Source organism: Hydractinia symbiolongicarpus, chromosome 2 (genome assembly GCF_029227915.1).
Source record: "Hydractinia symbiolongicarpus strain clone_291-10 chromosome 2, HSymV2.1, whole genome shotgun sequence".
Taxonomy (NCBI): domain Eukaryota; kingdom Metazoa; phylum Cnidaria; class Hydrozoa; order Anthoathecata; family Hydractiniidae; genus Hydractinia; species Hydractinia symbiolongicarpus.
In genome coordinates, this window is record NC_079876.1 from 30,388,527 (window position 1) to 30,415,734 (window position 27,208).

At 33.0% G+C, this 27,208-nt stretch overlaps 2 protein-coding genes across 4 annotated transcripts in view; one reads left to right on the forward strand and one right to left on the reverse strand.

Moving 5' to 3' along the window:
• The window catches only part of LOC130630602 (uncharacterized), a 32,689-nt gene extending 6,190 nt beyond the window's left edge, over positions 1 to 26,499 (reverse strand). The window contains exons 1-2 of one of the 3 annotated variants that reach the window (XM_057444158.1): positions 24,825 to 26,499; positions 20,297 to 20,359 (exon numbers count right to left, since the gene is read on the reverse strand). The gene's annotated coding sequence lies outside the window, so the exon portion shown is untranslated. The other 2 variants (XM_057444160.1, XM_057444157.1) reach the window with 2 other exon arrangements.
• LOC130630598 (cAMP-specific 3',5'-cyclic phosphodiesterase 4C-like) overlaps positions 10,979 to 27,208 on the forward strand; it is a 53,777-nt gene continuing 37,547 nt past the window's right edge. The window contains exons 1-2 of the mRNA XM_057444154.1: positions 10,979 to 11,035; positions 18,956 to 19,036. Coding sequence (XP_057300137.1) covers positions 10,994 to 11,035; positions 18,956 to 19,036 — 123 coding nt within the window. The 5' untranslated portion in view covers positions 10,979 to 10,993. The remainder of the gene's footprint in view (positions 11,036 to 18,955; positions 19,037 to 27,208) is intronic.

The window sequence follows — 27,208 nt, forward strand, 5'->3', positions numbered from 1 at the left end:
GTTCTTTCAAAACCTAAATGCTTGGCAGTAAAACTTTTTATTTACAAGAATATTTCAACACTAGTCGATAAGGCCCGTGGAGAAATCCACTTAGGCAGAAGGACAATGGAAAAATAGGTTCTTTTAGAAGTTTTTCTGACGTCAGCAGTGTATATACAAAAAAATGTTCTTAAAATCTTACACAAAATGTCAAATATCAAATCACATTAAATCCTCCACACAAATCTTACACAAAATAAAAAAGAACAGCTTGCAAGGTGTAAAATCTAGTTGATAAAAAGTTACAACAACGACACTCACAACATCGACACTCACAACACTAAACTCACAAAACCGACAGTAAGAAGACCGACAGTTACAACACCAACAGTCACACCACGGATAATAACAATTTCAAAAATAACGCATCTCAAATATTTACATCTTATAAGTGATTATGTTGAAAACCCTCAGTATTTTATTCTGAAGTGTCAAAAAGGAGGCCTCCAAGAGTTAGCAAAAATAAGTTTTTTACACATTTTAAATATTGTTTTTCCCTTACGCTTATACAAAAATATGAAAAAGCCGTAGTTTGGAAAACATAAAATTTAGAAATCTAGAAAAGTCAGTCATTTTAGTTGCATTACCATCCTCTCCCACAAAAATTTACACAAAATGTAAAAATCAACCAGTTAAGAACACAAAAAATTTCTCTTGTAGTTCCGCACTGCCCTTTACCAACAATTTTAAACATAAATGTCAAAAAATCAATGAGCAAAGAATAAACTTGAATCAACAAAGATTATGTGTAGAGCTTGAAACACTAATCAAAATAATGTTAGAATCAAGTACAACACTAACAATAATAATAAAGTCAGAAATAACACATCTCAAATATTTACTTCGTTGAAAACCTTTAATATTTCAATCAGAAGTGTCAAAAAACATCAAATTTATATCTGGAAAACATTTATTCAATTACATACTATCCTGTTTCCCAAAAATATACACAAATTGTAAAAATTAACAGGTTAAGAACACAAAAAAATTTTCCTTTGTATGATGATCTGTAGTTACCTTTACCAACCATTTTAAACGTGAATGTCAAAAATAAATAAGGAGTAAATTTGAATCAACAAAGATATTACTTTTGGAAAACAGAGTGTATATACGGTCCGTCCTCACACAAGTTAACACAAAATGTAAAACAGATCGGTTTTTGAGGAGCACATCCAAATCAACAAAAATCAGTTCATTTAGCATGTTCTATATTGCTATTGCCTTAACAAAAACGTGAAACCATGGAATTTTCTTCCAGCAAAAATGACATCACATACAGTTTAGTTCTCCCCAACAAAAGTTTATAATACGAACTATGAAAAAGCTATTAGCTTACACAACAGCCTTTAGTGGAGGCCAATTCTACAAAATTTGTGCTTTCAGTATATTGCATGTGGTCTTTTTCCCACAAAAGTTTACAGAAAATTTTAAAAAACAGCAGTTTGCAACACAAACAAAAACACGAACAACCTTCCCGAACCGAACAACTCTCATAAATTAAAATAAAGTCAAAAACCCATGTAAATTTCCAATCAAATGTCTAGCTACACCCCCCTGTAAAAATAACCTGGCATTTTACATGTAGGCTGACGAAAGTTAAACAGGATGTCAGAAACAAAACAATAAAAAATAACTTAACACACACGCTTTAAATTCTGGAAAAAAAATATTCCACTTGTCATACTGCACGTGGTCCCTTTGTAAAGTTTACAGGAAATGCGAAAAGAAATATAAAATACATCTGCAAAAGTTTAAGTCTTTAAAGATTTTGTAGGTAGGTAGCTAGCTAGCTTGTTACATCATAATTCGTGCTCATAAAAGAAAAGAAGTTTGGACACTAAGGTAGCTAGCTATAGATAATTAAAAAAGAGGAATAACAATATAAGTCATAGGTTAGAGCTAGCCCATGGAGGACAACATTAGCTAGCTAACAGTAGCTAAGACCCCCAGTTAAATATACTTAAACTGGGAACACTTAGCTAAAACTAAAGCTAGCTATTTATGCTTAGTAAAACACATATAAAGAGAAACAATAGTAATGTAAAAATAATACCATTACAGTGATCAGTAAGTTCAACAAACCAAAGTTTTCCGTTTGTTAGTCAGCTAACAGCTTTATGTAGCATTTTGAATTTTAGGACAAACACATTAGTTACGCACCAGGGGATACATTAATTATGCAACAAAAACATAAACAAATATGGTGGCTAGGTTTGTTTTTAAAAAAGCGCTAAAATATGAAACTTCAAGAATTTGAGGCTTTTCTTGGAAAATGCGAGTCTGCTTGCTCCAGTGACATAAAAACTAAACGTCTAAAAACATCAAAGTTCTTACTATTTGTGATTTCAAATCCACTTCAACCTCTAGCTTCTATTTTCTTCTTCTAACTTTACTACTTTACTTCTAGCTCTAGCTACCACTTCTCACTTCATTTCTTGGACTTTTTTTTCTCTGAATTACTTTTTGCAATTTTTCAAGACGAAGGGGCTGTTTTCTTGTTGTTGCTTTTGTGTCGAGGGTTACCATATTTCGGGAGTTAGCCGTTAAAATTTTTTCAGCAAATCAAGTTGCTTCATTTAGATCACGTGATGTAAACAAAGTAAACCCGCTGGCAAAATGAATATAACTTTTTCGGAGACTTCAAAGGAAATTTCGGCTACATCAAAGAAAAATGAACACATCCACTTTGCCTGTCACAGACAGACGGACACACTCTCCGTATTATTATAAGAGATACCCTCTGCTTCCATAGCTTGAAATGTGTAGTAGAACTCACAACAAACGTACATCCAAATGTCTCTCCATAGACACTCTATCCTTTGATTATGTAGTGAAGAGCCTGCTATGTAACTGCCGCGGTTGTTTCCTCTTAACCGTTCTATTTCTTCCCAGACAATAATATTTTCTTCACCTTTATCAGTACCTAATACGTGATGGAATACTAAATTCATCTATTGTATTGTTAAAAAGATAAACTACTGTTTCTTTTTTATTATTAGTGGCGCATTTTAAATAGACAATTACGCAAAAGAAACCATCAATAGCACCATGGATGACAAATCCCCAATTTACAAGGCCTTGATGGCCGTCTGCATGCCAAAGACTATTAGGAGCAGGAACATTGTATTTTCGTTTTTTAACAAGGCAAGCCCACCGAATTCCCGAACTTGATGGGTCAACACATACTTATGCCTTAACAATTCTCTTTTGTTGAATTCTAAGATCTCAAATATTAAGTAATAGTTGATCTTCCAGCAAACATACCATGCATTGACATCTGAAATTAAAAATCTTAAATGCAAAAAAAAAAAGATTAAGTTAGAAGGACCCTGACCCAGTTCATACATAGTAATACAAGCAATCACAAAAACGTGTTGTTATGTATAAATATACGTGTATGTTTTACATGGTGCATCTATATTTGTCATCAAAACTTCAAAATATGGATTAAATTATGTATATGCAGACATAAATAAATTTATAAAAAAATTATATTAGTTTAAAAAACATATTGATGGAATCAAAAATAAAATGTCTCAATATATACTTAACATTCTGCTAAAAAAAGTATCATCAAAAGTTATGGAAGGAAGTTGAATAAGCCGCCAAAAGCTCAGTATTATTATCTTATTATTAAGGTATTTATGGAATAATCAGATAATCGAACATACCTTTTCACATAATGCTTTAAGTTCCATTTGCAGCGTCGTCTACAGAAACAAATGCCATTGACTTTGAAACCTTGCCAGTAGCAATATATTGATACACACAGGGTGCTAAGCAAGCTATCCCAACACCCACTTGGGCAAGACTGTGAGCCATAATTTCCCCATCAAGTTCCATTACACCAGACAAGCCTGTAGCAGCATTATGAACAGGGAGTTTTTTATTTGCATTTCCATCAAACAAAGGTGGTAGCTCTTCACCACCACTAATCATTTAAAAATAAACAACTGTATATAATTTTCCAAGCACACCACCAGTGTCAATAGCAGACTGTCCCTTGTACATGATTGATAATTTTAATTAACTTTGATTGCAAAAGCTCAATAGTGATGGTAAATCTTAGAATTTCTTGTCATTATTCTTGGTTTTATCTTGGTTTTCAAGTAGATCATTGACTAACTATTGCAAGTGAATTATTTCGTTAGTCTGTGTTTTTTTGATTTTGAGGTACCTTCGGCTGATGCTGATTCTTCATCACTAGGTGGCATGCTTACGTAATTATGATCAAGCAAAGTTGTTTAAATTTTATTTGAAGAATTTTGTGTCGGAACTTTATTTAATGAAGGTAATGTTAAGTCTTCATCATTATTATCATTATCACCATTATCATTGTTGCTACTTCTACACATTAACACGTTTAATAAGCCGGTAATACAGTTTGCCTTGACCCCATAAACCCCATAAAGTTCTAAGATTGGACTAGTTCCAGATCCAATTTGCTGGAGCTAAGGGCACTGACAACTTCGGGACTGACGTAATATTACGTCAGAAACACTTAAGGGTTTAATTTTGCCTCGCTATCACTATCGTAAAAAGGTACATGCAACTATGTCCCTTGGAAACAACAATGAGAACGGTTAAGACAAGCTGCTCGAATATATCGCAGCCCTCAGATTGAATTATTTACCACAAGACCTAATTTTGTTTTGAAAGCTACACATGGCTTGCATTTATTCAGTATGACCGTGTCGTGCTTCGAAAAAACACTCGACTTCTATCAGATTATTACGGAATTGATTTAGTTTTTCTACGTGCTTGATAAGGAAAATAGTGTCATTGATCATTTACCAAATAGAAAAAGTGGTTAAAATATGCCAAAACCGTTCTTTACTTCTTAACAAATAATCATGGTTGAAAGACAAAATTGCGCAAATAAAAAATATAATTATTATCTGTAATGTTTCGGTAATAATATTTAAAGGCAAAAAAATCGAATAACTTATTGGTAATGCGGGTCAAAAGTTGGTTCGAATAACTGAAAGTTCTTTAGCTAAACTTTTTATTAAAAATCCACGGGAATGGGAAACGATCAGAATAAGCGTGAAGTTTGAAATAACTTCCAGTTTGGGCAATTGGCGGTCTAGTGTACGGCACACGAACGTCATGTGCCTTGTGACCCGTTCCTTTGATGAGGCAATATAAAGTTATATAGAAGATAGATGTGCACATTCTATATGACCAGTCTCATAAATATTCAGGGATATCCCAGTTTATTATTTCCAGAAGGGCTCATGGCTAAGATTGGGGAGTCCTAGAGTATTTAATGCTCATTTTGCGTCACACAGAGCCAATTAGGGTCCGCGCTACACCACCACTCCTTGTGACATCCATCAGTGTTCTATCTCCCTAATTTCCATTACATGACTTGCGTTAATTGGGGGCTATGGTAACTTTCACTTGCCCATATTGAATTGCCGTTAAGAGAACCAAACCCCGAAACAAGTTATGGTGACAAAACGTTCTGGAATATCACGGCATGTTTGGTAAAACGTAGCAGTAATTATTCTAAAAGTGCCTGTTTCTTATATGCCTTTAAATGTTGTAATATTCGTTTTTAGTTTACATCACGAGATCCAACAAAAACTATCTAGTGTGACACAAGGAATATCTTGATACGTTTAAATAAAGACGACAGCATTGATGATAGATTGTATTATAAACTTAGACCTTGAGACACTCCACCGCCTCAATTCTATGGTCTTCCTAAATTGTATAAACATGGAATTCCTATACGTCCAATTGTTTCGTGCACAGGATTGGATTTGTATAATTTTTCTATATATCTAGCTTCCATTCTTAGCAATTACACAAAGAGGGATGACTGTAAAAATTCAAAAGAGTTTTCGGAATTTATGAGAAATATACGGAGCGAGGACGATGAGTGTATGGTATTACTTGATTTTACTTCACTGTACACAAATGTACTGACAAAGGACACATTATATATCATCAGGGAATACGTAGTATACTGTGGCATCCGAAAGACATAATATATCTAGAGAGTCAATGTAATATTTTACTACGAAATCACGTGTAACGATTGGTGATGCTGTTTATGTTGGTGAAACGAAACGAATTATCAAACAACGTAAAAAAACGCAAACACAGACACAAATAAGATTGTGTACAATAGCTGGAAGATTGATCATATTATTGATTAGGACAATAAAAAGATCATAGACCAAGAGTCCGGTTGGACAGAAAGAAAAGTGAAAAAAACCATAAATAGTTCAGACAGATATACCATATTTAGTATTTCCTATCAAATTCCAGTATGGTTAACCAGATTTCGTAGTTTAAGTTATTTGTATTTGTATAATCGGGAGACCCGGCGTCAAAACGCCGGGCTAAGCCATAAGTTGCCCTTCCCTGAAGAGCGCTTAATAAGAACCGCAAACTGTGCGACACGGTCAGGTGGAGAGCTTTAGTATGGTATGCAGAATGGCGTAAGTTAAGGGAAGCGCATACACTATTTTAGTGTTGCGGCTGTAACATATTTTTCAAGAAATATTTTTCCCACACCAAAAGCTGAAATAAAAACAGAGTTTACAAACCGTAGTTGTTCCTTCATAACAAAAACAATCGGTCAATACTATTATATTTTGCAGAATAAGTGTCTGTGAAAGTTAAAAAATTAATCGTGACACCACCGCTTAGTAGAGGTTAACCGTGTCGCACATGCGTTAGGCTTAATACCCTTTTCCAAAAACTGTATTGTAGCTTTGATTTACAAAACACAGGATACATTGTTGAGACCTCAGGTTAAGCCACAAGTAGCTGTGTTACCCGGTGTTAAACACCCGAATGAGTGATTAATAATAACCGTCAACTGTGCTACACATTCAACTAAAACGCTTACAAATACAGATATATAGTGTGTATTAAATCAAGTGGAGCGCACACAATTTATGGTGTTTTACGATAAAAAAAAAACACGTTTTTACATAAAAAAACAATTTATAAGAAACTGACTAGCTGCCTTTTAAAAAAATAAGAAATTTTACAAGTTGCACAAAATGCAAAGTAATTAAGTAAGAAATTTTTAATTAAGAAATAACTTTTAAGCTGACACAAACACACACAATCCGTTGTTATCCCATCATAGCAAAAACAATTAGTTATAATAATTTTATTTTGTGGAATAAGTTACAGTAAACGAAATTAGAAACACATGACGAAACGGCCCGTTGCTATTTCCGGAAACGCAGGTCCGTAAAAATTGGAGCCCGTGCTATTTTTCCGATAAAAGCTGCGCGGAACCATTCTGAACACACAGAATACGGCTATTATTATAGAGATTTGCATAAACGGTAATTTTAAGCATATGAAACTTGTTTTTTCGAATCAATAATTTTTTGTATCGCGTATTTTGAATAAATTTTTAGAAGGTTTTAAAGGAGAGGCGAACAAAAAAATTTTTTGTGGCAGCCACAAAATAAATTTTAGGCGAGGTAGCCAAAATTAAGGAACGTCTAAATCCCAAAGTCTAATAAAATAACTACTATAACGACACACAAATAACTATGTTTCATAAATAAATATCCATATTCCTTCCTAGCAACATTTTTACAAAGTTTTTATGACTGTCTGGGTAAAAAGAAGCAAGTTTGAGATGTACTTACCAATAAACATTAAAAATCAGACATTTAACTCGAGATAAGAAGGAATATTTTACATACGATCGTAGTGCCAGCATTTTAAAACCTTCGTTAATGTTTCTTGGAACTTTATAAACATTTTTCACAGCCAATAATAATATTCTTTTCGTATTTTAATTCGTTTTTTCACAACGAACATCCAATTTCGAACGATAAAGTTTGTTGTAATGAGATGGGTCCAAATTTGATAAATACACAGACCGGGAACTTTCAATAACAAATCTACCGTGCAAATATGGAGGTTTTAGCTCTGTTTACAAATCTATATTTTCTTTATCTTTACCCATGAATTAGTTTACTAAGTTCAGTATTAAAAATAAAAATATTTTCGTCGTGGTATTTAACTAATAGCATATTTTCTAATTTGATCTTTAACTTGTTTATTATTTTTTAAAAAAACAATCATCATCGAAGCGTGGCTGTCACTGTAGAGAAAGATATAATATTGTTTCTGACCAACCACCAGTTTGGCAAATGTGTAAAAATACTGAACCATAAAAAGAATGATTCAAGGATAAAAGTAAAAACTGGTATTTAAACTTCTAAGGGAGATATTTTCTGGGTATAATGTGAGTATAATAACGTGTTGTTGTGCTGCAAAAGTTTTAAGCCACAAATTCACCTTGTTTAAACAAGGAGTTTTAATTTATATAAAAACAGCAAATCTTTCAGCAAAACCATTTTTTACTTGATTTTATGCTATCTAAATAAAACTAAACAATTGTCAAGATTTTACGGGATATTCCAGATCAGCGGATCTGGTCTTTGAAATTATTTCAGGTATCACGAATTTTCAATCAGCAGCCGTGCCACGGCTGTTCGCCACTCAATCACCTGAAAGAAAAAAAGAATCCTGACGATGCGGTTGAGTCCGCATAAGCATCAACGTCTAGTTTTTCTGACGTCGATTCCAAAAGATTATGTTCCAGGTTGTAAAAGAATCTTTATTGTGGTTTTCGTTCATGGTCAAAAATCCGTTATGCTGGTCTAAAAATGCTGACCAAGCTGTATCATGTGGCCACTCATTTCGTAGGAAATTTAATACTGAGCAAGAATCGGTATTTGGTATTACATAATAAACACGACGCTAACTAGACGACACACATTGAAAAGGTGAATACATTTTTCAATAATAGTTCCACATACGTCTAATCATAAGGTTACGGTATGTAGATGTTACAATTTGTTTTGGAATATACTCCCAATTCAAATTTTGCAAAACTCACAGTACTGCATATTTCTACCGTGACGAGGACAGACATCTTCCTAGGTTCATTGAATGCAGCTTTATTAATCTATTAATATATTTATTCTTTCTTTAAAGTCGATATACAATAAATGGGCTAGAAACTTTACAAAATATAACTTAAAATAAAAAAATTTGAAAAACTTTGAAAAAAAAAATGAAAAAAATTGCAAAATCTCACGGTATATTAAAGACGGCTTTTCTCGTCTCTAACTCGTCTGGACATCTTTCGACTATAAAATACAATCTCAAAGACGTTTATTTGGTCTCTGTAAGACCAGTCAAATCTCATCCGAAGTAAATGTCTCAAAGACGTCTTTATTTGGTAAGACCAGTACAATCTTGTTCGAAATAAACGTCTTAAAGACGCTTCCCAAATTATATAATATTTGCCTGTGCTTAAATTACACAAACCTATTATGTTGCCAACAGAAATGTATTATTATAAAACGGTGCTATCTATTTTTTACAATGAAAAACTTGCCCCACTTGTTTAAAAAAAGAACGAGAAACAAAAATATCAAGAGAAAAAATCTTTATGATCATAAATCTTGGATAGTAGTGGAACGAATTAGTTTTAACTTGCTCTTGAGCTAGCGCTTCTATATTTCCAGAAATACGTATCATTTTTGATAAAAAATAAAACCACAACAACAAAAACGTTTGCAAAAATGTGTTGTAAAGGCACCACAGGCAACATTGTTGCTGTTGTAGCCCAGCATCACCTGTTGGGTTACATAGAGGTTAGAAAGTACAAAGCGCATGAACTGGAAGCTTTTCACATATTTATTAGACTTTGTCGTGAAGATTATCAACCATTTATAACCTGCGTTGATGCCCGAGAAATAACCGTTTCAACTGCAAATTTTCACACAGAGATTGCTTTCAGAAGCCATGAGCAAACATCTATTTCTTCATACCAGAAGAAGCATATATTACATTTTACAATGGTTTATTAAGTGGATTCTTATACGGGTTTTGTTTACAACGTTTTATTAGCAACCTTATTGAAGTTAACAACAAATTTTAAATTTCAAACAATTTTACGGGTTTAATAACTAGTCTATTATAATATTATGATAACTGTGTCTGTGAGGTTGGTTGTAACAAGTCGATTACAAAAAATTTTCTTAAAAACGCCTATAAAACAGACTTTTGTTTGCGTTTTAATTGATTAGAATAAATCGTGCAACAAAATAAACTGATTTAAATGGGAATTTTGTGTACAGATGCAGTTAAACAAAACATTGGGTTGTATAGTAAAATATTCAGGACATAACAGAACACTGTACACCGCTCATTCTTTATACGAAACCATTATTTTACAGAATTCTCACGTCTTTTATCAATGATGAAAATGCCACAGTTATCAAGAGATGTTGGCGACGTATCCTTTGTATTAGTTTTTATCAATCGGAAATCAATTGCAAGTGTTGTCAAATCATTGGACTTCAGTGAAATCATTTTTTAAAATTAGCTATTGAAAAACAATAGATGTTACTCAGGACAATTCGCTGTAGCATCACTGTTATAGCGAATAGAACAGTCATAACGCGCTTGTCATAGTAACAATTATTATTGCTCTTGTGATCGCGATTGTTAATACGCGAAATTTTTCTTGCTCTTACTTTACTTACTGGTTGTTCTCTCTAATTCTTGAAGAAGATGTAACTATTAAAAATTAATAAATAATAAAAAAGAAAAAACATTGCTTATTGTTTGCCGACAGATATAAAATAGATAAGAAAAATAATGTGAAAAAACGAGTTTTGTTTCTGCAATGCGCCATTAAACAAAATTTTGGGATATTTGGAAAACAATACAGATTTTTTTTTGTTTAGATAAAGCATACATTTAGTAGTATAAGATGTTATAACAAAACACAAGTTTTCTTAATCTCCACAAGAATTCACGAAAGTTGTGCTCTATCTTGATTTGTGAAATATTTATAACTTTCCAACGATCAAAAGATAAACATTCATAAAGTCTTTTATAGTATACTTTGGAACTGACTTTTTAGTTTTATGAGGAATTTATAAAAGCAATGTTTAAATTAACCGAAAAAACAAACTTTAGAGACAAAAAGGTTGGTGATATTTTTATGGTTTTAATATTTATTTAAATGTTTTTTGAGAAGTGGAGCTGTACGTTAGATTCTACATCCGTGAAAATCTAGGTGAGGATGTCTTTGATCGAAATAAATTCTGAGTTGATCCATCTTAGACTTGTCTTTGGAACACCGAAACTTATATTCACAGTAATGGTTTGTTTAGCCTCGAATAACATAATCATTTGTTTCTCCGTGTTTTATCTTGACTTATATATAGCGTAACCCGTTGTTTCGTGTAATCTGTAATCTACTTTTGTGTAATTGGTGCTTTTGTGTTACCGGTACTTTTTTTTAAACGGGCATTTAATTGTAAGCGGTATTAGCATTACCAGTGTTTTTGTGTGACCAGTATTTTACTGCAACAGGTGTTTTACCCGGTGTTTTTAGACAGAAACAAACCTTTATTGCCCCCAAGAGATTTGCAATTATAACCTACTTTAAACTTTAACTTTTCCCACAATGCAAGTCCAAATGCGAAGTGTGTGGTTAGTATTGCTAACAGCTTAGGGTACCTTATCTGCAAAAGAAAGAAATGAATTATTAAAGAGAACGAAGAACTTAGTTAAAAAAATATTAATAAGTAAAAATATCCAATTCTCAACGTCGTCGTTGTGTATTTCTTGGACAACAGGTATTAAAAGTAAGTCCACTTTTTAATTTTTAGTTACTACCCGATGTTTTTTGGCTTTTTGTACTTACTTATATAATTCCCCCGAATTTTGACACAACAACAAAAAGAAAATCACGACCATGTTTCAAGAAGGCGAAGGTTGTAATTGTCTACAGAATTGTTGTTTGGGTTTGTCAATGTGATTTGTTCATTTTGTAAACTAACATCATTGTATCTTCTTAACCATATGGAAGTTTGTTTTATTAATTTCGATGTTTGAGAATACAATATCAACGTTTAAAATGAAACTAAAAAACACGATATTGGTCTTCATATCAACACTCAATTGTTCATATTTCTTAATATTTCCTCTGTTTCTCATCAACGAAGACACAGCTGTTGAATATTTTGCTAAAAGTCTGTTATTCTGAAGCTTCTAATTAGCCTTAACACAGTGAAATCTCCATAATACTGAGATTGGCCGGGCAGAACGTCTAGAACTTGTCTAGAACTTTTTAGAGAGTTGATCTGACATTCTGCCCAGTTTCAAGCATTACCTTGGATCTTGGAATACGGATTGGTGTTATCTTTGGACAGATCAAGAGAAAGCCATAAACAAAAAATAGTTTGATTACATCGCCTTATGGTTACATTCGGTTGAAACGTTTACGCTGAAACCGTGAAAATTTTAAGTTTATTAGGGGGCCGATACGATCCAGTATTGAATTTTCGTAGTACATTCCGGATGCCATTTCACCTCTAATAGCAATGGAAAACATTTTATATATGTTGCATCAAGTCACAGTGTACTATATAAGAGAGAATTGATGGGCAGATAAACAAGCCGTCTTTTTGTAGGAAAGCTAGCTTGTTTTAATTTCTGGTCAATGGCGTATTAGCTTTGCTGAAAAAAAATTCACACTAAATTTTCGAATTAGCTGTCCAACTTTTAAACAACGTGATAGAGAAAAAAAAGTGACAAAATTTAGGCTCAATGCGCATCAATCTTTTTTCCGACTTTTGCACCTACCACTTATTTCTGTCGGTTTTATTTTTTTGCCTAGTAAGTTTCTCTCAATTTCTGATTTTCCCTTTTACTCCAACTTTTTTATTGATACAAAATGCCTGTAAAAGTTATAATAGAAGCATTCAATATTTTCAGTTTAGCAAATATTATTATTTAAAAAAATTGTATTAATTGCATTGAATTGTATATTTTATAAACTTCCCCAACATTTCCCAAAATCTAGTTGGTTATATATTATTGAAATTATATACTTTGGATGGATTCTTCAGCTTCTGTTGGTACTGCAAACAAGGGTGGTCCAGGAAAGGAGTTCTAAGGCTTTTACAACTCCCATGTAAGCTAAGAAAATCGTGCAAGCGCAGCAATCACTCAACTAGACCACCAACTTAAGATATCAATACTTTTCTCGTGCTGAACATAAAGAGAAACGATAGATTCACACTTTTATAGTTCCTAGCTTAACTTGGTGGGGATTTAAATCCACAACATCCCGCACTGGAAGCGAACGTTCTGAAACAAGGCTACCAGTATAGTTACTAAAATTTCTGCAAATGACCAATATTTTTACAAACTCTCCTTTATGCTGCCTTGTTTTTACCGGTAAGGTAATAATGGCTTATTAATAGATTTAGCAGGAAAAAATAGGATAATCACATGATTAAACTCAACTAATTAAATGTCTCAAAAACACGAACACTTTAAAAAGCGGCGCGGTAGTGACTCTTTCAATAAAAACAGTTTCCCAAGTTCTTGTTGTTAACGAAACCGACTGATGGCTTTGTGGCAGAGCGCTAGCCTCTAGTGCAGAAAGTTTTGGTGTTCACATCCCAATGGAGTAAGGCTAGAGACTATTAAAGTGTGAATCTATCATTGACTCATTTATGAGAGGCTATCCTAGGTAAAAATGGTATTAATAATAATAATATGAAAAAGAAATATTCCATCAGCGACGTTAATTTAATTAAAAATTTAAAAAGGCGTAACAAGGAGCAGTAACTTGATAGTTTTAGAGCATTTTAAATATGCACAATTTCCATTCATCAAAACATCTTGTTCATTTAAATTGAATGAAATATAATGCAGCTCATATGAAACATTCACCCCCGAAATAATACGTTCATCATAATGTTATTCAATATTCAAGGAGATGTATAAAGACAAAGACACCTTTCGGTAATGTTTACGTACCTGTTTTATAATTCTTTTCGTGTCTCATCTTTATTTCTTTATTGTAAACTTTACCTCAGTACATACCGCCCATCCTGTCCACAAACCCTTAAAAATTAGGTTGTAGGTGTTCTACCTGATGTTCTTTATTATTTACTCTTGACATAAAATGTTTATAAAATTGTTTCATTTATCTAAATAGCAAACTATCCAATTTAATTGATAAACGGAATTCTAGTTTAACAGTGTCTAAAAAACAAACGTCTGGTAGAGCTTTTCAAGAGTTTTTTTTTTTGAAAAATTAAGAAGGCGAGATTATGAGGTACAGTTTGACATTGTCTCTAATCTGTATTTATAGTAGATTTCTGTACATATAATTTATGTGGCAGATACTTTTTAATAAAAATGCTCTGGCAATTGAATTAATTGGAGGCAAAAATACGAACTATCTGTCTGCCTGCCTTCCTACTTGGCAATCACTGTTGTTATATTATTGTTCTTCTTTCGCGCAAAGTAATTCTTAGTTTTCGGTGAGCACATTTATCGCTATATAGCAAAAAAAAAAAGCGCTGATTTATATTGTGCAGGGCGTGTGCAATGAATATGAACTGCCGCTGACTGACTCGGCGCAAATAAATGCGCTATCAGCGCAGATCAAAAAGTTGAAATAATCTGACTTTTGCGCCTAGATTGCCAGAGCTTTAGCTTTTTGACTAATCAAAATAAAAGAAAAATAATATTTTACTTCTTCACTGTGCATTCAGCTCTTCATTTTAAAATGGCTGACAGTTAAGTGGTAAGCTCAAATGATCAACTTCATTAACTTTTTTTTTATTTCGTTGGCACGACCTCTTAGACCAGAGAGGAAGAACAGAAGTAGAAAAATCAAACCACGAAGAAAAAAATGGGGACTAAATTCACGATAAAGTAGTTGATAATGAAGTAAATAAGAGGATAGAACAGTAAACTAATAAATAACCTTGTGAACAAAGGCTACAATCAGCTGTACATTCCCTTTACTGAAGCGATGTCGCGTAAAACGTGCCAAAAAGATAACGGGTGTTGTTGCACACATATTGGTGCAATGCAAAATTTTTTAACCAACTGTGATTTTTACATGACAAAGTAAATGAATAAGGAAACGCAAGGCAATATTTCGTTGCTTTATCAAGCCCAGAGCCACATTCACCAAGTGATCTTCCTACACCATCATCGACATCCTAAAGTGGACCAACACAAACACCAGTACCCACAACTATGTTCAGCAGTCCACCTGAAAGGTCACATGAAGATGCTACACCCATAGTGTCAAGTAGGGAGTCATCCTAAAGACACACATCCAAGAAACACCATATTGGACATATTGGATCATACGACACGTAAAACAAGCAAAAGAAGCTGAATAGGACTCAAATTTTTTAAATTGCTTTAATGAAACAATAAAAGAGTGTGTTGTTGGAAGTCATTTCAAACTTCCCCCAGACATTTCAAGAAACAGTTGTTTTCATGTGTTGCATATGACGTTATACATCACAGTTGTAATACCAAATGAATTTGTTTTTACTCTTCGAATCCTAAAAAGATAATAGCTAAACGTTTAGTGATAAGATGCATCCAATCTAGCAATCTGTTTTAACATAATCGGTCTTATTGGAAATGCATTATCTGCAACGAAAACATAACGATATGAATCATCATTTTCTGTAATTTGTGGTGGTGTGTTGATATTGTTGTCATCAGTAAAACATCCTAGTTCACTATATTTATACATATCGCCATCACTCTGTCGGTCAGAACAGCGGTGTCTAGCAATTTAAATTCATAATTTGCATCACACATAACTAGCAATTAATATTGTGTGTTTTTTGTAACTAAACAGATCAAAGCCACGGCAAGCTGGTACTTGCATGAAAAGATGATTTCTGACAATGGCTCGTACACAGTGTGGAAAATTCCTTTTTAATTTAAAAGATTTTTCCACTGTTCACAGGCTGTTACTTTTAAGACATCTTTTTTCATGAGCTCATTTCAAACTGTATCTGCAAGTTTCACACATACGAGTGACTATAGCTGGACTAACCTGAAAATTACTTGCAATGGTCCCTTCTGCCTCATCAATGGCCAGATACCGTAAAGTAATGCAAAAAATAATAACAGTAACAAAGGATTGATTGGGAACATCTTTGATTTTCATCTAGGAAGTCTGCCACATGTAATGCCACAAGCTGACGCTGAGATCTTACCTTCATTAACAAAACCTCATAAAACACAACTTGCTATTACATGAGAAACGAGCAAAACGAGCTGAAAAATGTCAATGAGATTGCTCCAGCAGGCAAACCGGGCTGACTTTTCTAATATTGTGCATGATTAAGGTTATTTCAATTGCAGAAAGCACATGTTCAAATTTATTTAGTTATATAAAGTTTTTATGAAAATAATTAATTAATGCACGTTGAATAATAAATTTATATAAAAAATATAGTTCACTACTTCTCAGTCCGGCTTCATGTGCTAGTAATCAGATTTCAGCCCGGTGATAAGTCGCCTGAATGAGTGGTCGTGTTTTTATCAAGGTACCCGCATAGGTACCCCAATTGGTTTCTGAATGTTTGTAATTACCCGATATTTTTCGTTGCTTTGAGCAAAAGTTGTACACAGAACTGGCATGTAACAGAGAAAACTTTAAGTCTCCACATGTAATAATTTTGTCGGTCCTTTTTTTCTTTGTGATTCAAAATTGGCACATAACAAAAAGGCCAATATTATACTAAACAAGAAAAAGCCATGAGATTCTATAAAAGAAATATTTTTTCTACTATCAACAATCAGTCGCAAACTCACTTTTTAAATATAGTTTATTTTATCGTGGTCACGTTGTTTTTCAGTTCGCTGAAAATTCAACGGGCAATCTGCTGCTCTTACATATTTATATTTTTCTTCTCTTTTTATTTCGGTTTTATTCAAGGTTTCTATGACAATTCAAAGTAATTCTACCTTTAAAAATTAATATTCGTTCAACCTCAGAATTTCATTAGAGTGATTGTTCTTTTAATATTTATAAAAGTTTCATGATTGACGTAAAAATCTTTTGTAAAAAATTCACAAAAGAACTACAAAAATAAGAATGGTGAGTTTGTAAATACTGAATTGTCGACTGATTTGACCTAGGACATGATTTAGTCTAGCATAATAAGGTGTGGTTTATATTTGTTTACGTTGATTAACTTTATTTTCTTTCAATCTTTATACCCATTTTATTTATTTGGTTATCTTCATCCCTTCTTTTGTAATATATTGTATTGAAATTTTTCACATTGTTATGTTTATCTTAAGGATTATGTTTACTCACTTCATTTTCATTCATCAATCAATCCCTAAAACTTCATTTGATATTAAAACCTAACAAGCAGCTATCAAGTTACCTCCAAAAACTATACATTTCAAGAGTTTCTTTCATTTGTTATGAAGACAATAAAGCGGGACAAGGAACAGATCTGCATCTAGATCAATATTCATGAGAAAAAACATTGGTTATTTACATCTGGACAAAAACATTATTCTAATACGCTTAAGTCTTTACACAAACGAAAAAGGTCTCGTAAGAGATGTGTCACACGAAGCCAGTTTCAAAAAGAGTTCCAAAACAACAAAAAAAGAAAAGCAGAAAAGTGAGTCTTCAACGTTCTTTATTATAAACTGCAAGCAGGCAATACGGGCTTTTAGGTGTTATGATTGGCTTAGCACTCTTGACGACGGGCCAATATAGAACTGTATTGCCCGTCGTCAAGAAAAATGGTACCTTAAAATGTAAACAAGCAGGAAAAAACAAGTCTCATAAAGCATTGGAAACGATTCTACCCAACTCCTATAATACATTTATTGATGAAAACATATTTATAGGATAGAAACAACAACAATGTCAAGTTTACTTGTTAACATATGCAGATTTAGCAACATTCGGTCTGGATACTTCGTCAATATAGCTAGCTAGTTAGCAAGCTACATTGTCGATAAAAGAAGGATGATCTTATTCGATTATTATCGATTATTATTATAATTATTCGATTCTATCAAAATACATGACGACGAATATATATTACAAATGCGGCGCCCCTCTCATTTCTCGTTTCTTCGGCTTTATGGTTACTTGGGCAATGTATAAATCGTCGAAGCCTATGTATTCTTGGCTAGCTAGTTGAAAAATTTACTTAAATATTCGCTATAATTAAATTTTAGTTGCACATTCAACTTTTTACATTTTTCTGTGAGTGTCGAACATCGTAATGTTTTTTTTAGACAGGACTGTTTCGAATTTTTACGTCGAGTGTTTTAACGAAGTACTAGTACTAGTGGATTATATTATTTTAAAAACACTAAACCGAAATTCTTATTTCTTATCTTTATTTAACTTAGACGCTTAACAAATACAATAATAACCGATCCTCAGTCACTGCACCGACCTCGCAAGCTCGGTCGGCACTTAGACCTCCGGCGGTATTTTGCGGTACAGCCTGGGGTAATCGATTATTATGTTATTAATAATAATTTATAAGAAAATGATAACACCAGTTTGGTATACTGGCAAAATTCGAGTTATTTGCGTTTGTTCCACATTCAGAGCAATACAGTAGCTGCTTTTGTAGCTGCGTCAGATCAACAAAGACTGACAGCGTTCGTCTGTATGTCGTATGTATATCCTGTTAACATAAATAAAGAAAACTAAACGTCTTCTTGTTCCATTTTTTTTCATGTTTTGCCTAAACCTTGCTAAGACTAAACTCTAACCCTTACCTCGCAACAATGCTTGGAACACTGAAATTTGCGACATTCACAAAAAGTTCGTGATTTGAAATTACCGATATGTAAATATTGAATGTTTGTTTTCGCGGTATCACTTAATTCGTCTTCGCAGCTAGCATGTTGCGTTTCCACATTTTACTTACTAAAAAACACACATAAAAAAGATCAAAAAAATTGAAACTTGCAAAACGTTAGAGTGGTTTGCTAGCTCTGATAACTCTTGGAAAGAATTTGATTTACTTTCTCAAATTTCGTAGTTAATAATTAAACAATGTTTTTGCTTTTGTAGGTAGCTGAAATGAATTTCTCTGACGAAGATGTATTCCTCGAAGAAAATGAAGTAACTGATATCAGAAATGTTTCTGCACAGGTAACTCTTTAGACATCACCATTTCATTCAAAGCAATGTACACGTTTTTTATAAGAACTCTAAGCTCCGAGAAAGCCTTGGAAAGTTCTTAAGTTTAGCATTTTGATGATTACCATGGCATGCATCTGCCATTTTAAGAATGTAGCTAACTGTCAAATTTTGACGCTTTGGAGAGCTAAAAGTCGACTTCGGACGCTTAGAATAGCTAAGCGTCAATTTTTGCCGCTTAGAAGAGCAAACTGTCTAATTTCGACGCTTAGGAGAGCTAAGTGTTGATTTCAGACGCTTAGAATATAAGCGTCGATTTTTACGGCTTAGAATAGCTTACTGTAGAACTTCGACGCTTAAAAGAGCTAAAGCGTTGCTCCTCTAGGCGTCGAAATTTGACAGTTAGCTACACTAAATTGACTTATCAAGTATCAAGATATAAGTATACCTCAAAATTTCAGACACATGCTACGGTACCAAATAAACCAACTTTTAATGTTATATGAAAAAGATAGATCGCAGCTATGAAGAAATTGAAATTCTCTCTTAAATCATTTTTGCCTTTATATTGTGGAATGAAATAAATTTTGTCTTCGCAGAATAGTCAGCTTAATTATTTACAATCATTAGATGTTATTCTGTTTATAGGACAATAAAGCCAATAATTTGGATGTTAGTACTTATTTCATTCCTATATTTTTTTTTGTTTGTCCTAAAATTTATTTTGACAACATTCCTTCTGTTTGTGTGTATTCTGTTTGTATAAAATGCGACAAAGTTCAGATGACGAAAAGCACGTGGTCTTTCCCAGCCGGCACACAAACGTCGCAGAGAATTCGTAGCGACGTCGAGTTTTAGTCGGTGCGACGTCGCTTGAAGTCAAAATGGAAAGTCGCTCAAACGTCGAATTTCGACGTCTGTACGACCTCAGAGCACAATGTCCTATCGACGTCGTGGCTACGTTGTGTAGACGTCTGCCGACCTTTTACAAGCATATAACTGCGAAGTTAACCGACGTTACAGCGACTTAGGTGCGATGTTAACAAACGTAACAAAGAGGCTCTTTAAATCAAAAATTGATTTTTAAAATTATTTTCTTTATAATCAACTAGTATTTACATTCGGTAAATAACACTAGTATCAGAAGACACTTGATAACTCATATTCATTTACAATAACTTTATGTTTCCAAGCATAAACATTTTTCATCACCTCTGCATTTTGACGTGCGTCTTTAGTATCGAAAGTTATAAAGGATCTAAAATTACTTACTGTTTCCTCTTCTTAAAACAGGAATCTTCTCACTTCCTTTTTTGTCGTGTTTTTTTCATCAACCTAAAATAAAGAAATTTTTCTGTAGCATATGCGAAATAATGACACCAAATAAACTTGAAATATGTATACATTGTATTTCATATGAAGTTTCAGGATAACTCTTACTTTGAGCACTAAAGAAAAAATAATAGTTGGTCAGATTTACTTAATTAAATGGAAAAATTTTTCGCGAGACAAAATTTTCGCGAATTTGCAAAAAAATTCGCGAAAATAAATCCCGTAAATCTTTATCATTTTGGTTATTCGCGAAAAAAAATCTCGTAGCTTTTTTCAATAAAATATTGAAAAATGAAAAATAATTCAAAAATTTTCAGATTAAAGAAAATTCACGTTTCATATAGCGTAGGCTTATGGGATATATGCTCTAAAAGATATCGAATGGATTAAGTCTTATAAGTTTAAAGTGACGTGTCAAGTGGAATAAGAATCTAAAATATCTGGAATAATTATTATTCCAGATGGATAAAGAAAAGAAATCGAGTGCGTATTTTTGTACGAAATAGTTTTCAAAATTGAAAAGTACTCAATACCACACTCGATGGTAATCAACTTCGACCAGACACCACTAAAGATGATTCCGTGCTGAAAGAGCACCCTCGCCAAAAATAAGCTCTACCGTTACTATCGCTGGCGCTGCTGACAAAACGTCAATAACAGCTTTTCCATCACTTTGAGTGGCAAATTTCTCCCGATGCAGCTCCATTTATGGTGTCAACGAAAAGCATTTTTCAAACAGGTTGGAAGCTGCTAAATTTCTTAATCAAATAATTGTACCTTACGTCATTAAGCAGTGATCAAAAAGCCCTTGTCATTTTCGACGTTTTTAAAGGCCAGATGACCGATGAAGTGCTGAAAATTCTAGCAGAAAATCATATCCTCCTCACTACCGTACCAGCTAACATGACGAAGTATTACCAGCCTTTTTTTGGGTGTGCGAAAAAGTTCTTAGCTAAGCATTTCAATGAATGGTATACTGTTCAAATTTCCAAGCAAGTCGAAGAAGGTAAGGCTATAGAAGATATAGATGTAAAACCTCGCTTGTCAGTCCTGAAACCTTTACATGCTGAGTGGTTGGTAAACCTGTATAATAAATCGACCTCGCTAGAGAGTAGAAATATAATTTTTAGTGGATGGAGGGCTTCTGGAATCGCAGACGCGATCCAAATGGGTGTGTCCAAGCTTCCATCATTAGATCCCTTTCAGGATATAGGTCCAATGGTTGAAGGTAATGCGGAAGTATCACTAAATCTTTCTGCTGTTTATCACATGGATCAAGAGAACGCATGTATTGGTCACAACTTGGACGATGAGGAACACGATGAAGAAGAAATCTCGCAAAGAGATGGTGATGAAAGAGGAGCATTTGATGTTTTTCAAAACTTTTCTTGATGACGAGTAAAGCTAGTTAATCTTGTATACTCTTGTATAATATTTTAGATTTTTTTTTTCAAAGAAAATCATTTCTTTAAAAGAGATTTAATATTTACGAAAAATCTCACGTTCGCGAAAATTTATCCCATCAAATATACCGAAATTTCTAATTTAAAATACTTCGATAATAGTGGAGCAGTTAAAAGGCACATCAGTAATAATAATAATAAGAATCCTACCATCTGCGAGTTTTGAGAAAAGTAATAAATTTCTCGTTTAGGAGTAACTTTACAGAAGTAAGGTTTTGGGGAGTCAAGGTCTGATCAAAGTAGCTATATATAGGACGGCAGCCACACGTTGTATAAATGACCTTCATAGCACAAGCTTTAGCAAAAAACAATGAGCCCTAGATATGCGGTTGATAATTATTTGCATGGATTTTTATGTTTGTACTAACCTATACAAAGATCGAGTGTCTATAACATAATTGTTGAGCAATTGTTGTACTACTACGACTATATTAGAAACACATGTTGTACAACAAAGTGGCACAAAAGATGTTACACAACAAATAAGGATTTTATATGAAACGAGGTAAATAACAGCAAAAAATGACTGTCACAATAACAGCAACAATAACGACATCGAACTAAAATAGACCTATTTACTGATAGTTCCACCATTTTTGAATTTATGAAGTCGTAATGCAATATGGAAAATCAGGATATCTAAGGTAGTTTTGGCGAAAGCTACTTACTGCAAGGATTAGCGAGGAAATTTCATTAATTCTTTTTTTGCAAAAAGAATTGAACAAGTATTGAATTGTTTATAACTTAAAGAATTGCTCTGGCTATTAGGATGTAGATTTAGAACTGGTTATAAAGTGGTTGCAGCAGAGTTTTACAATCAAGCTAGCTGCATTAGCTAGCTACACATACTTAAAATAAGAGTTGCATTACATCAAATTCTCTTTCAAGTTTTGAATAAGAAAGATTATGTAAAGGGAATGGACAAAATGAACGAATTGATAATATTTTTCAGGTATATATAAAAGATGAAAAAATCACAAAAATTATTTTTTTTTCCAACTAATTTCTTCATCTTTTGGTCATTTTTTTTAAAGTTTTTATCACTTTCAGCAACTGTTTATTTTGACAAAAGGTCATCTGAAAGCGAAAAGAAAATTAGAGCCACAGCAATTTTTTATGCAAGATAGGTAAAAAATAAAAAATAAAGAAACTTGCCTGCTCATAAAACAACAAAAATTACGCGAGATATGATCACCTTTTGCGTGAATTCTTTAGTGAGGGAAATTTTAACGTTTTACGGGTGGATGCAAATGTCTTTCTTCATTTCTTTTCAACTCTATTTTCGTGAATCTAACTCCCACACTTCACAAACTTTCTTTTCTACACCATTTATTGATAAAATTTTTATGCAAATTATTTTTGTTAGCCATGTATATTTTACTAATTCTAACTTTTCTAATTACTTTTTCTTCTTGTTGCTTTAAATGAAACCTGCACATGGGATGTAATAAAGTTTTTGTTGACTGAAGCTAGGGAGGATGGCTAGAGCTTTTTTAATGCTCATGAAATAGACACATTATCAACCTATTTTTAAAGAAACCAAAGAAGCGATTTGTAGAAAGCAACTGGTTGAAATCACTTAATCAACTCGTGTATCGTCAACTTGTGGTTTAACCCTACTCGTTCTCAGGGAGGATTCCGTTTACGTAATATGTTCAAAAAATCTGAACCAAATAGGGTTCGGAAAACAAGCACGTATCCAAAACAAAAGTTCATCTACCTCAAGAATCTTATTGTTGTGATGGAGGTTTGTAACATATATTTTGCCAGAAATGTTTTGAAAATCATAATAACACGTCGTATACAACAATACGTTGACAGAAATTAAGTAGATAGCTACTGTTGCAAGAACTTTTATAAACAACGGGCTAACAAAGTTCCAATTAAATGTCTTCTTTCGAAAGTCACATATTTAAAGAAAAAACATTGTAGTATTTGGAACATCGTGGTTTATTTCAGACTGGTATTTGCCAAGTGGAAATTGTGGATATAGTATATAGTGGATATATAGTGGATAACATAGTCCTAACATATGACGTAAGTTCACCTATAAGAATTTATGCCATGGTTTGTCTACAAGCCAGGTGATAGCTTCGAGTAGTGACAGACAATTTCCCATGGATTTTTTCAACTAGGATATATTACTTTTGCATATATTTTCTTGAGCAAGGTAAATTAAGACTTAACACATGTTATTTAAAAAATGTTAGTTCTCATAATTATGACCTGGCTGATATAAAAAACTGGTTATTATGAAAAAAGATTTAATTGGTTTACGGCTTATTTTAACAGATCTTTGTATAAAGCCATACTAGCCGGTTTTTGAAGCCATTATTAAAATGGTAACATAAAGACGTAAACAAAAAAAAAAACATTTTCATAGGACACTAAAAAAAAAAAAATAGAAAAGTGGCTCACTAAAAACCATCTTTTCGTTTGAGTTCACATAAACAATGATTCGAATTCGTTTTGTGCATTTACACAACTATAAAATCGAACGATCTTGAATTCGAAAAGTGTCAAAATCGAACATGAATTTTTCTTCCTTGGCGGCTTTAATAGCAACTTAAATATAGCTTCGATTGTTTTGTTCACAAAGGAGTATTTATTTGCAGACCAGATACAGTCAGGTAATAAAACGGATACTGACCGGTTATAATGTTGTACTGTAAAATACAATGCCCTCGATAAAAGGCACAGACCTTGCAAGTTCGGTCTGTATTTTTGACCAAGTACAACATCAAAACCAGTCAGTATTCGTTAATGAGAACTCTATTTAATACAAAACCATGCTAAACCCTATTTGAGCAATTTCTCAGAATGGGTCTTACAACTGTTAACAAATACTATGCCTGCTAACACATGTTTGACAAGAAAATAGAGTGACCACTTATTTGTTCAGTCATATGATGCTGTAGCTGTCGAAACATAGCCTAGAATAAACTCGCTTGGTCATGACATGTTATATCTATATTATTCAAAAATAGGGTGACTCTATAACTCACCTGGGTAGATGACAAGAAAAACATGATCCTGCTATAAAAAAGCGTCTCTGTTGATAACATATCAAGAAGCCTTTTGCAACTGGAATAAATTGGGACCTACAAAATAGTAATTGCCCAAAATGTGATCACGCGTATCAATCATTGTTAATCACAATATGCCCTGCAATAAACAAATGCTTGCTATGTTCTCTGAGGTAAAGTTCTAGTGGCTTGACCAACTGCCAAAGTTTCTCTTTCTAAAAAAAATCTTTTTTTATTTAAAAGAACTAGTCGATTAGGCCCGTGGGAAAATCCACGGAGGCAGAATAAAAATTAAAAAAGAAGCGTCATTTGCATTTCATGACGTCAGCAACCCATCCACAAAACAGCCTAAAGCGCTAATCAAGAAAATATATATGATCATTTGCTTTTGATGAACGGTCAAAGAAGAGATATAAGGGTTTAAAGATTTTCCTGACGTCAGCAATGGCCATAACGTCAGAAAATTTAACATATTAGACATAAGTTTTTCGGCGACATCAAAGGAAAATGACGATATCCACTTTGCCTATTACAAACAGACACACTCTCTGTATTATTAAAAGAGATAATAAGCGCTCTTTCTCAAGTGACCTTCAAAGTACAAGGCACTTACAAGTGCTCTTCATCTCGAAGATTTCTGCGAACACACTTTTGTTTGGGTTGAAAATAATTTTTTATCCGAACTATCAGACTATTTTTATTTTTATATATTAATGTAGCACGCTATCAAATCGCGCAAAGTCTGAGTATTCCGTCTGAATATTCCGGTCCTCAGATTATAGCTCACCTAGGTATTGCTGTTCGTGCATCCTTCGCTCAAAATAGCAATCCAGATGTGTTAAAAATTTTAAGCGCTAGATTCAAAATTATAGGCTGAAAAGAGCAGCTGCTTTAACACCGCGCTTGTATAGAAACTCTTAGTTTCGTTTCTTTCTCTCTTTTTATCCTCCCGGTTTGTAATCAAATTGTTATATTTTATCAATTCCAGAAAACTTCTTAGCTTTGATTTTTTGCCTGTGAAGGCCTTTTATTCCCTACAAAATTTATTTTTTTCATGAAAAACATGTAATTTAAGTGAAAAAAAAAACATTTTAAGCTTAAAAAAACAAAACAAAATTATAATGAAACAAAAAAATTACACAGACAGAACAAAACCAATATCATAAATACATTAAAATAAAGAGAAAAATATTATCAAAGACAATTTCACACCACGTAACTAACTTTTTGGTTATTTTGATTCTTTGTGATTTTTATTTTCTTGATAATTAGATAACACGTATGTATCACACGCATATTTCAATATTAACTTTAAAAACTTTCACCGTAAATAGCTTAGGTAGGAGAACTTTTCTTGTTTTTTCTATTTTCTCTTTCTTTTATTCTTTATTTCTTTTTTTCTACTAAACCATGTTCTAATTATTTTCTAACCGTTTGTTGTGCGTGCCCCTTTATATATTTTATTTTATTTTTAAATCTCAAACAAAATGGAGCAAATCTATCTTATCTTTTCTTAGCACATCACAAAAAAATGTTTTTCTGTATTACGCATGCGCTTAATATATTGTTAAACGTGTATCTTTGTATTATGCACGTGCTAAGAAAACACCTCTAATTTGACTTCTCAGCTAACGATCACATAAAGGATTTTTCATCTCCAATATAATCGGTGCAGTTTTGTGTTTGAAAATTTATTATCTCCATTATATTAATTATAGTTTTAAAATAAACATTGGCTCCATTTAGACAGGTTGAAAATTAACAGGTCAGCGCCACCATGTACGACATAAACATTTGAAAACAAAGTAGACAAGTAGTATATAATTACCAGAACAATAACTCGTCTTTGCTCCACAAAGTAACAACAATTTTAAAGCATACAAACTTATAGTAAACTTGCTACCCAGTCTTTTTATCCCACCAAACAACTGCTTTTGCACGAGAGATTCTGAACTAAATTTGTCATGAATCATTAAAGTTAGAAGACGCATAAGGGAAAAGAGAAATATTTTTATAAACATTTGAGTATATCATCGATCATGATTTATTGTTTTTGCCTTTTTGGTTCAAGGAAGAGGAATCAGGTATCCGATGTGTGTTATTTTTTGACTACATAAAATAACTTTGCCGCTTTTTGCTTCAAACAGTCCTGAGATGCATATTGTTCTTTCAAAGAGTTTAGGTAGTATCGTCTCGAAGTCTCTTGCAGTTGTAAGACTATTTCACTATTTTTTTCATTGCCTCGGCCTCGTTAAATTTGAAGGCTCTAAAATACTAAATAAATATGCGTGTGTGAGAGAATAAATGGGAGGGTAAATAAGGAATGGGAATAAAGGTTAGAAAAATGGAGGAGCGATGTTAAG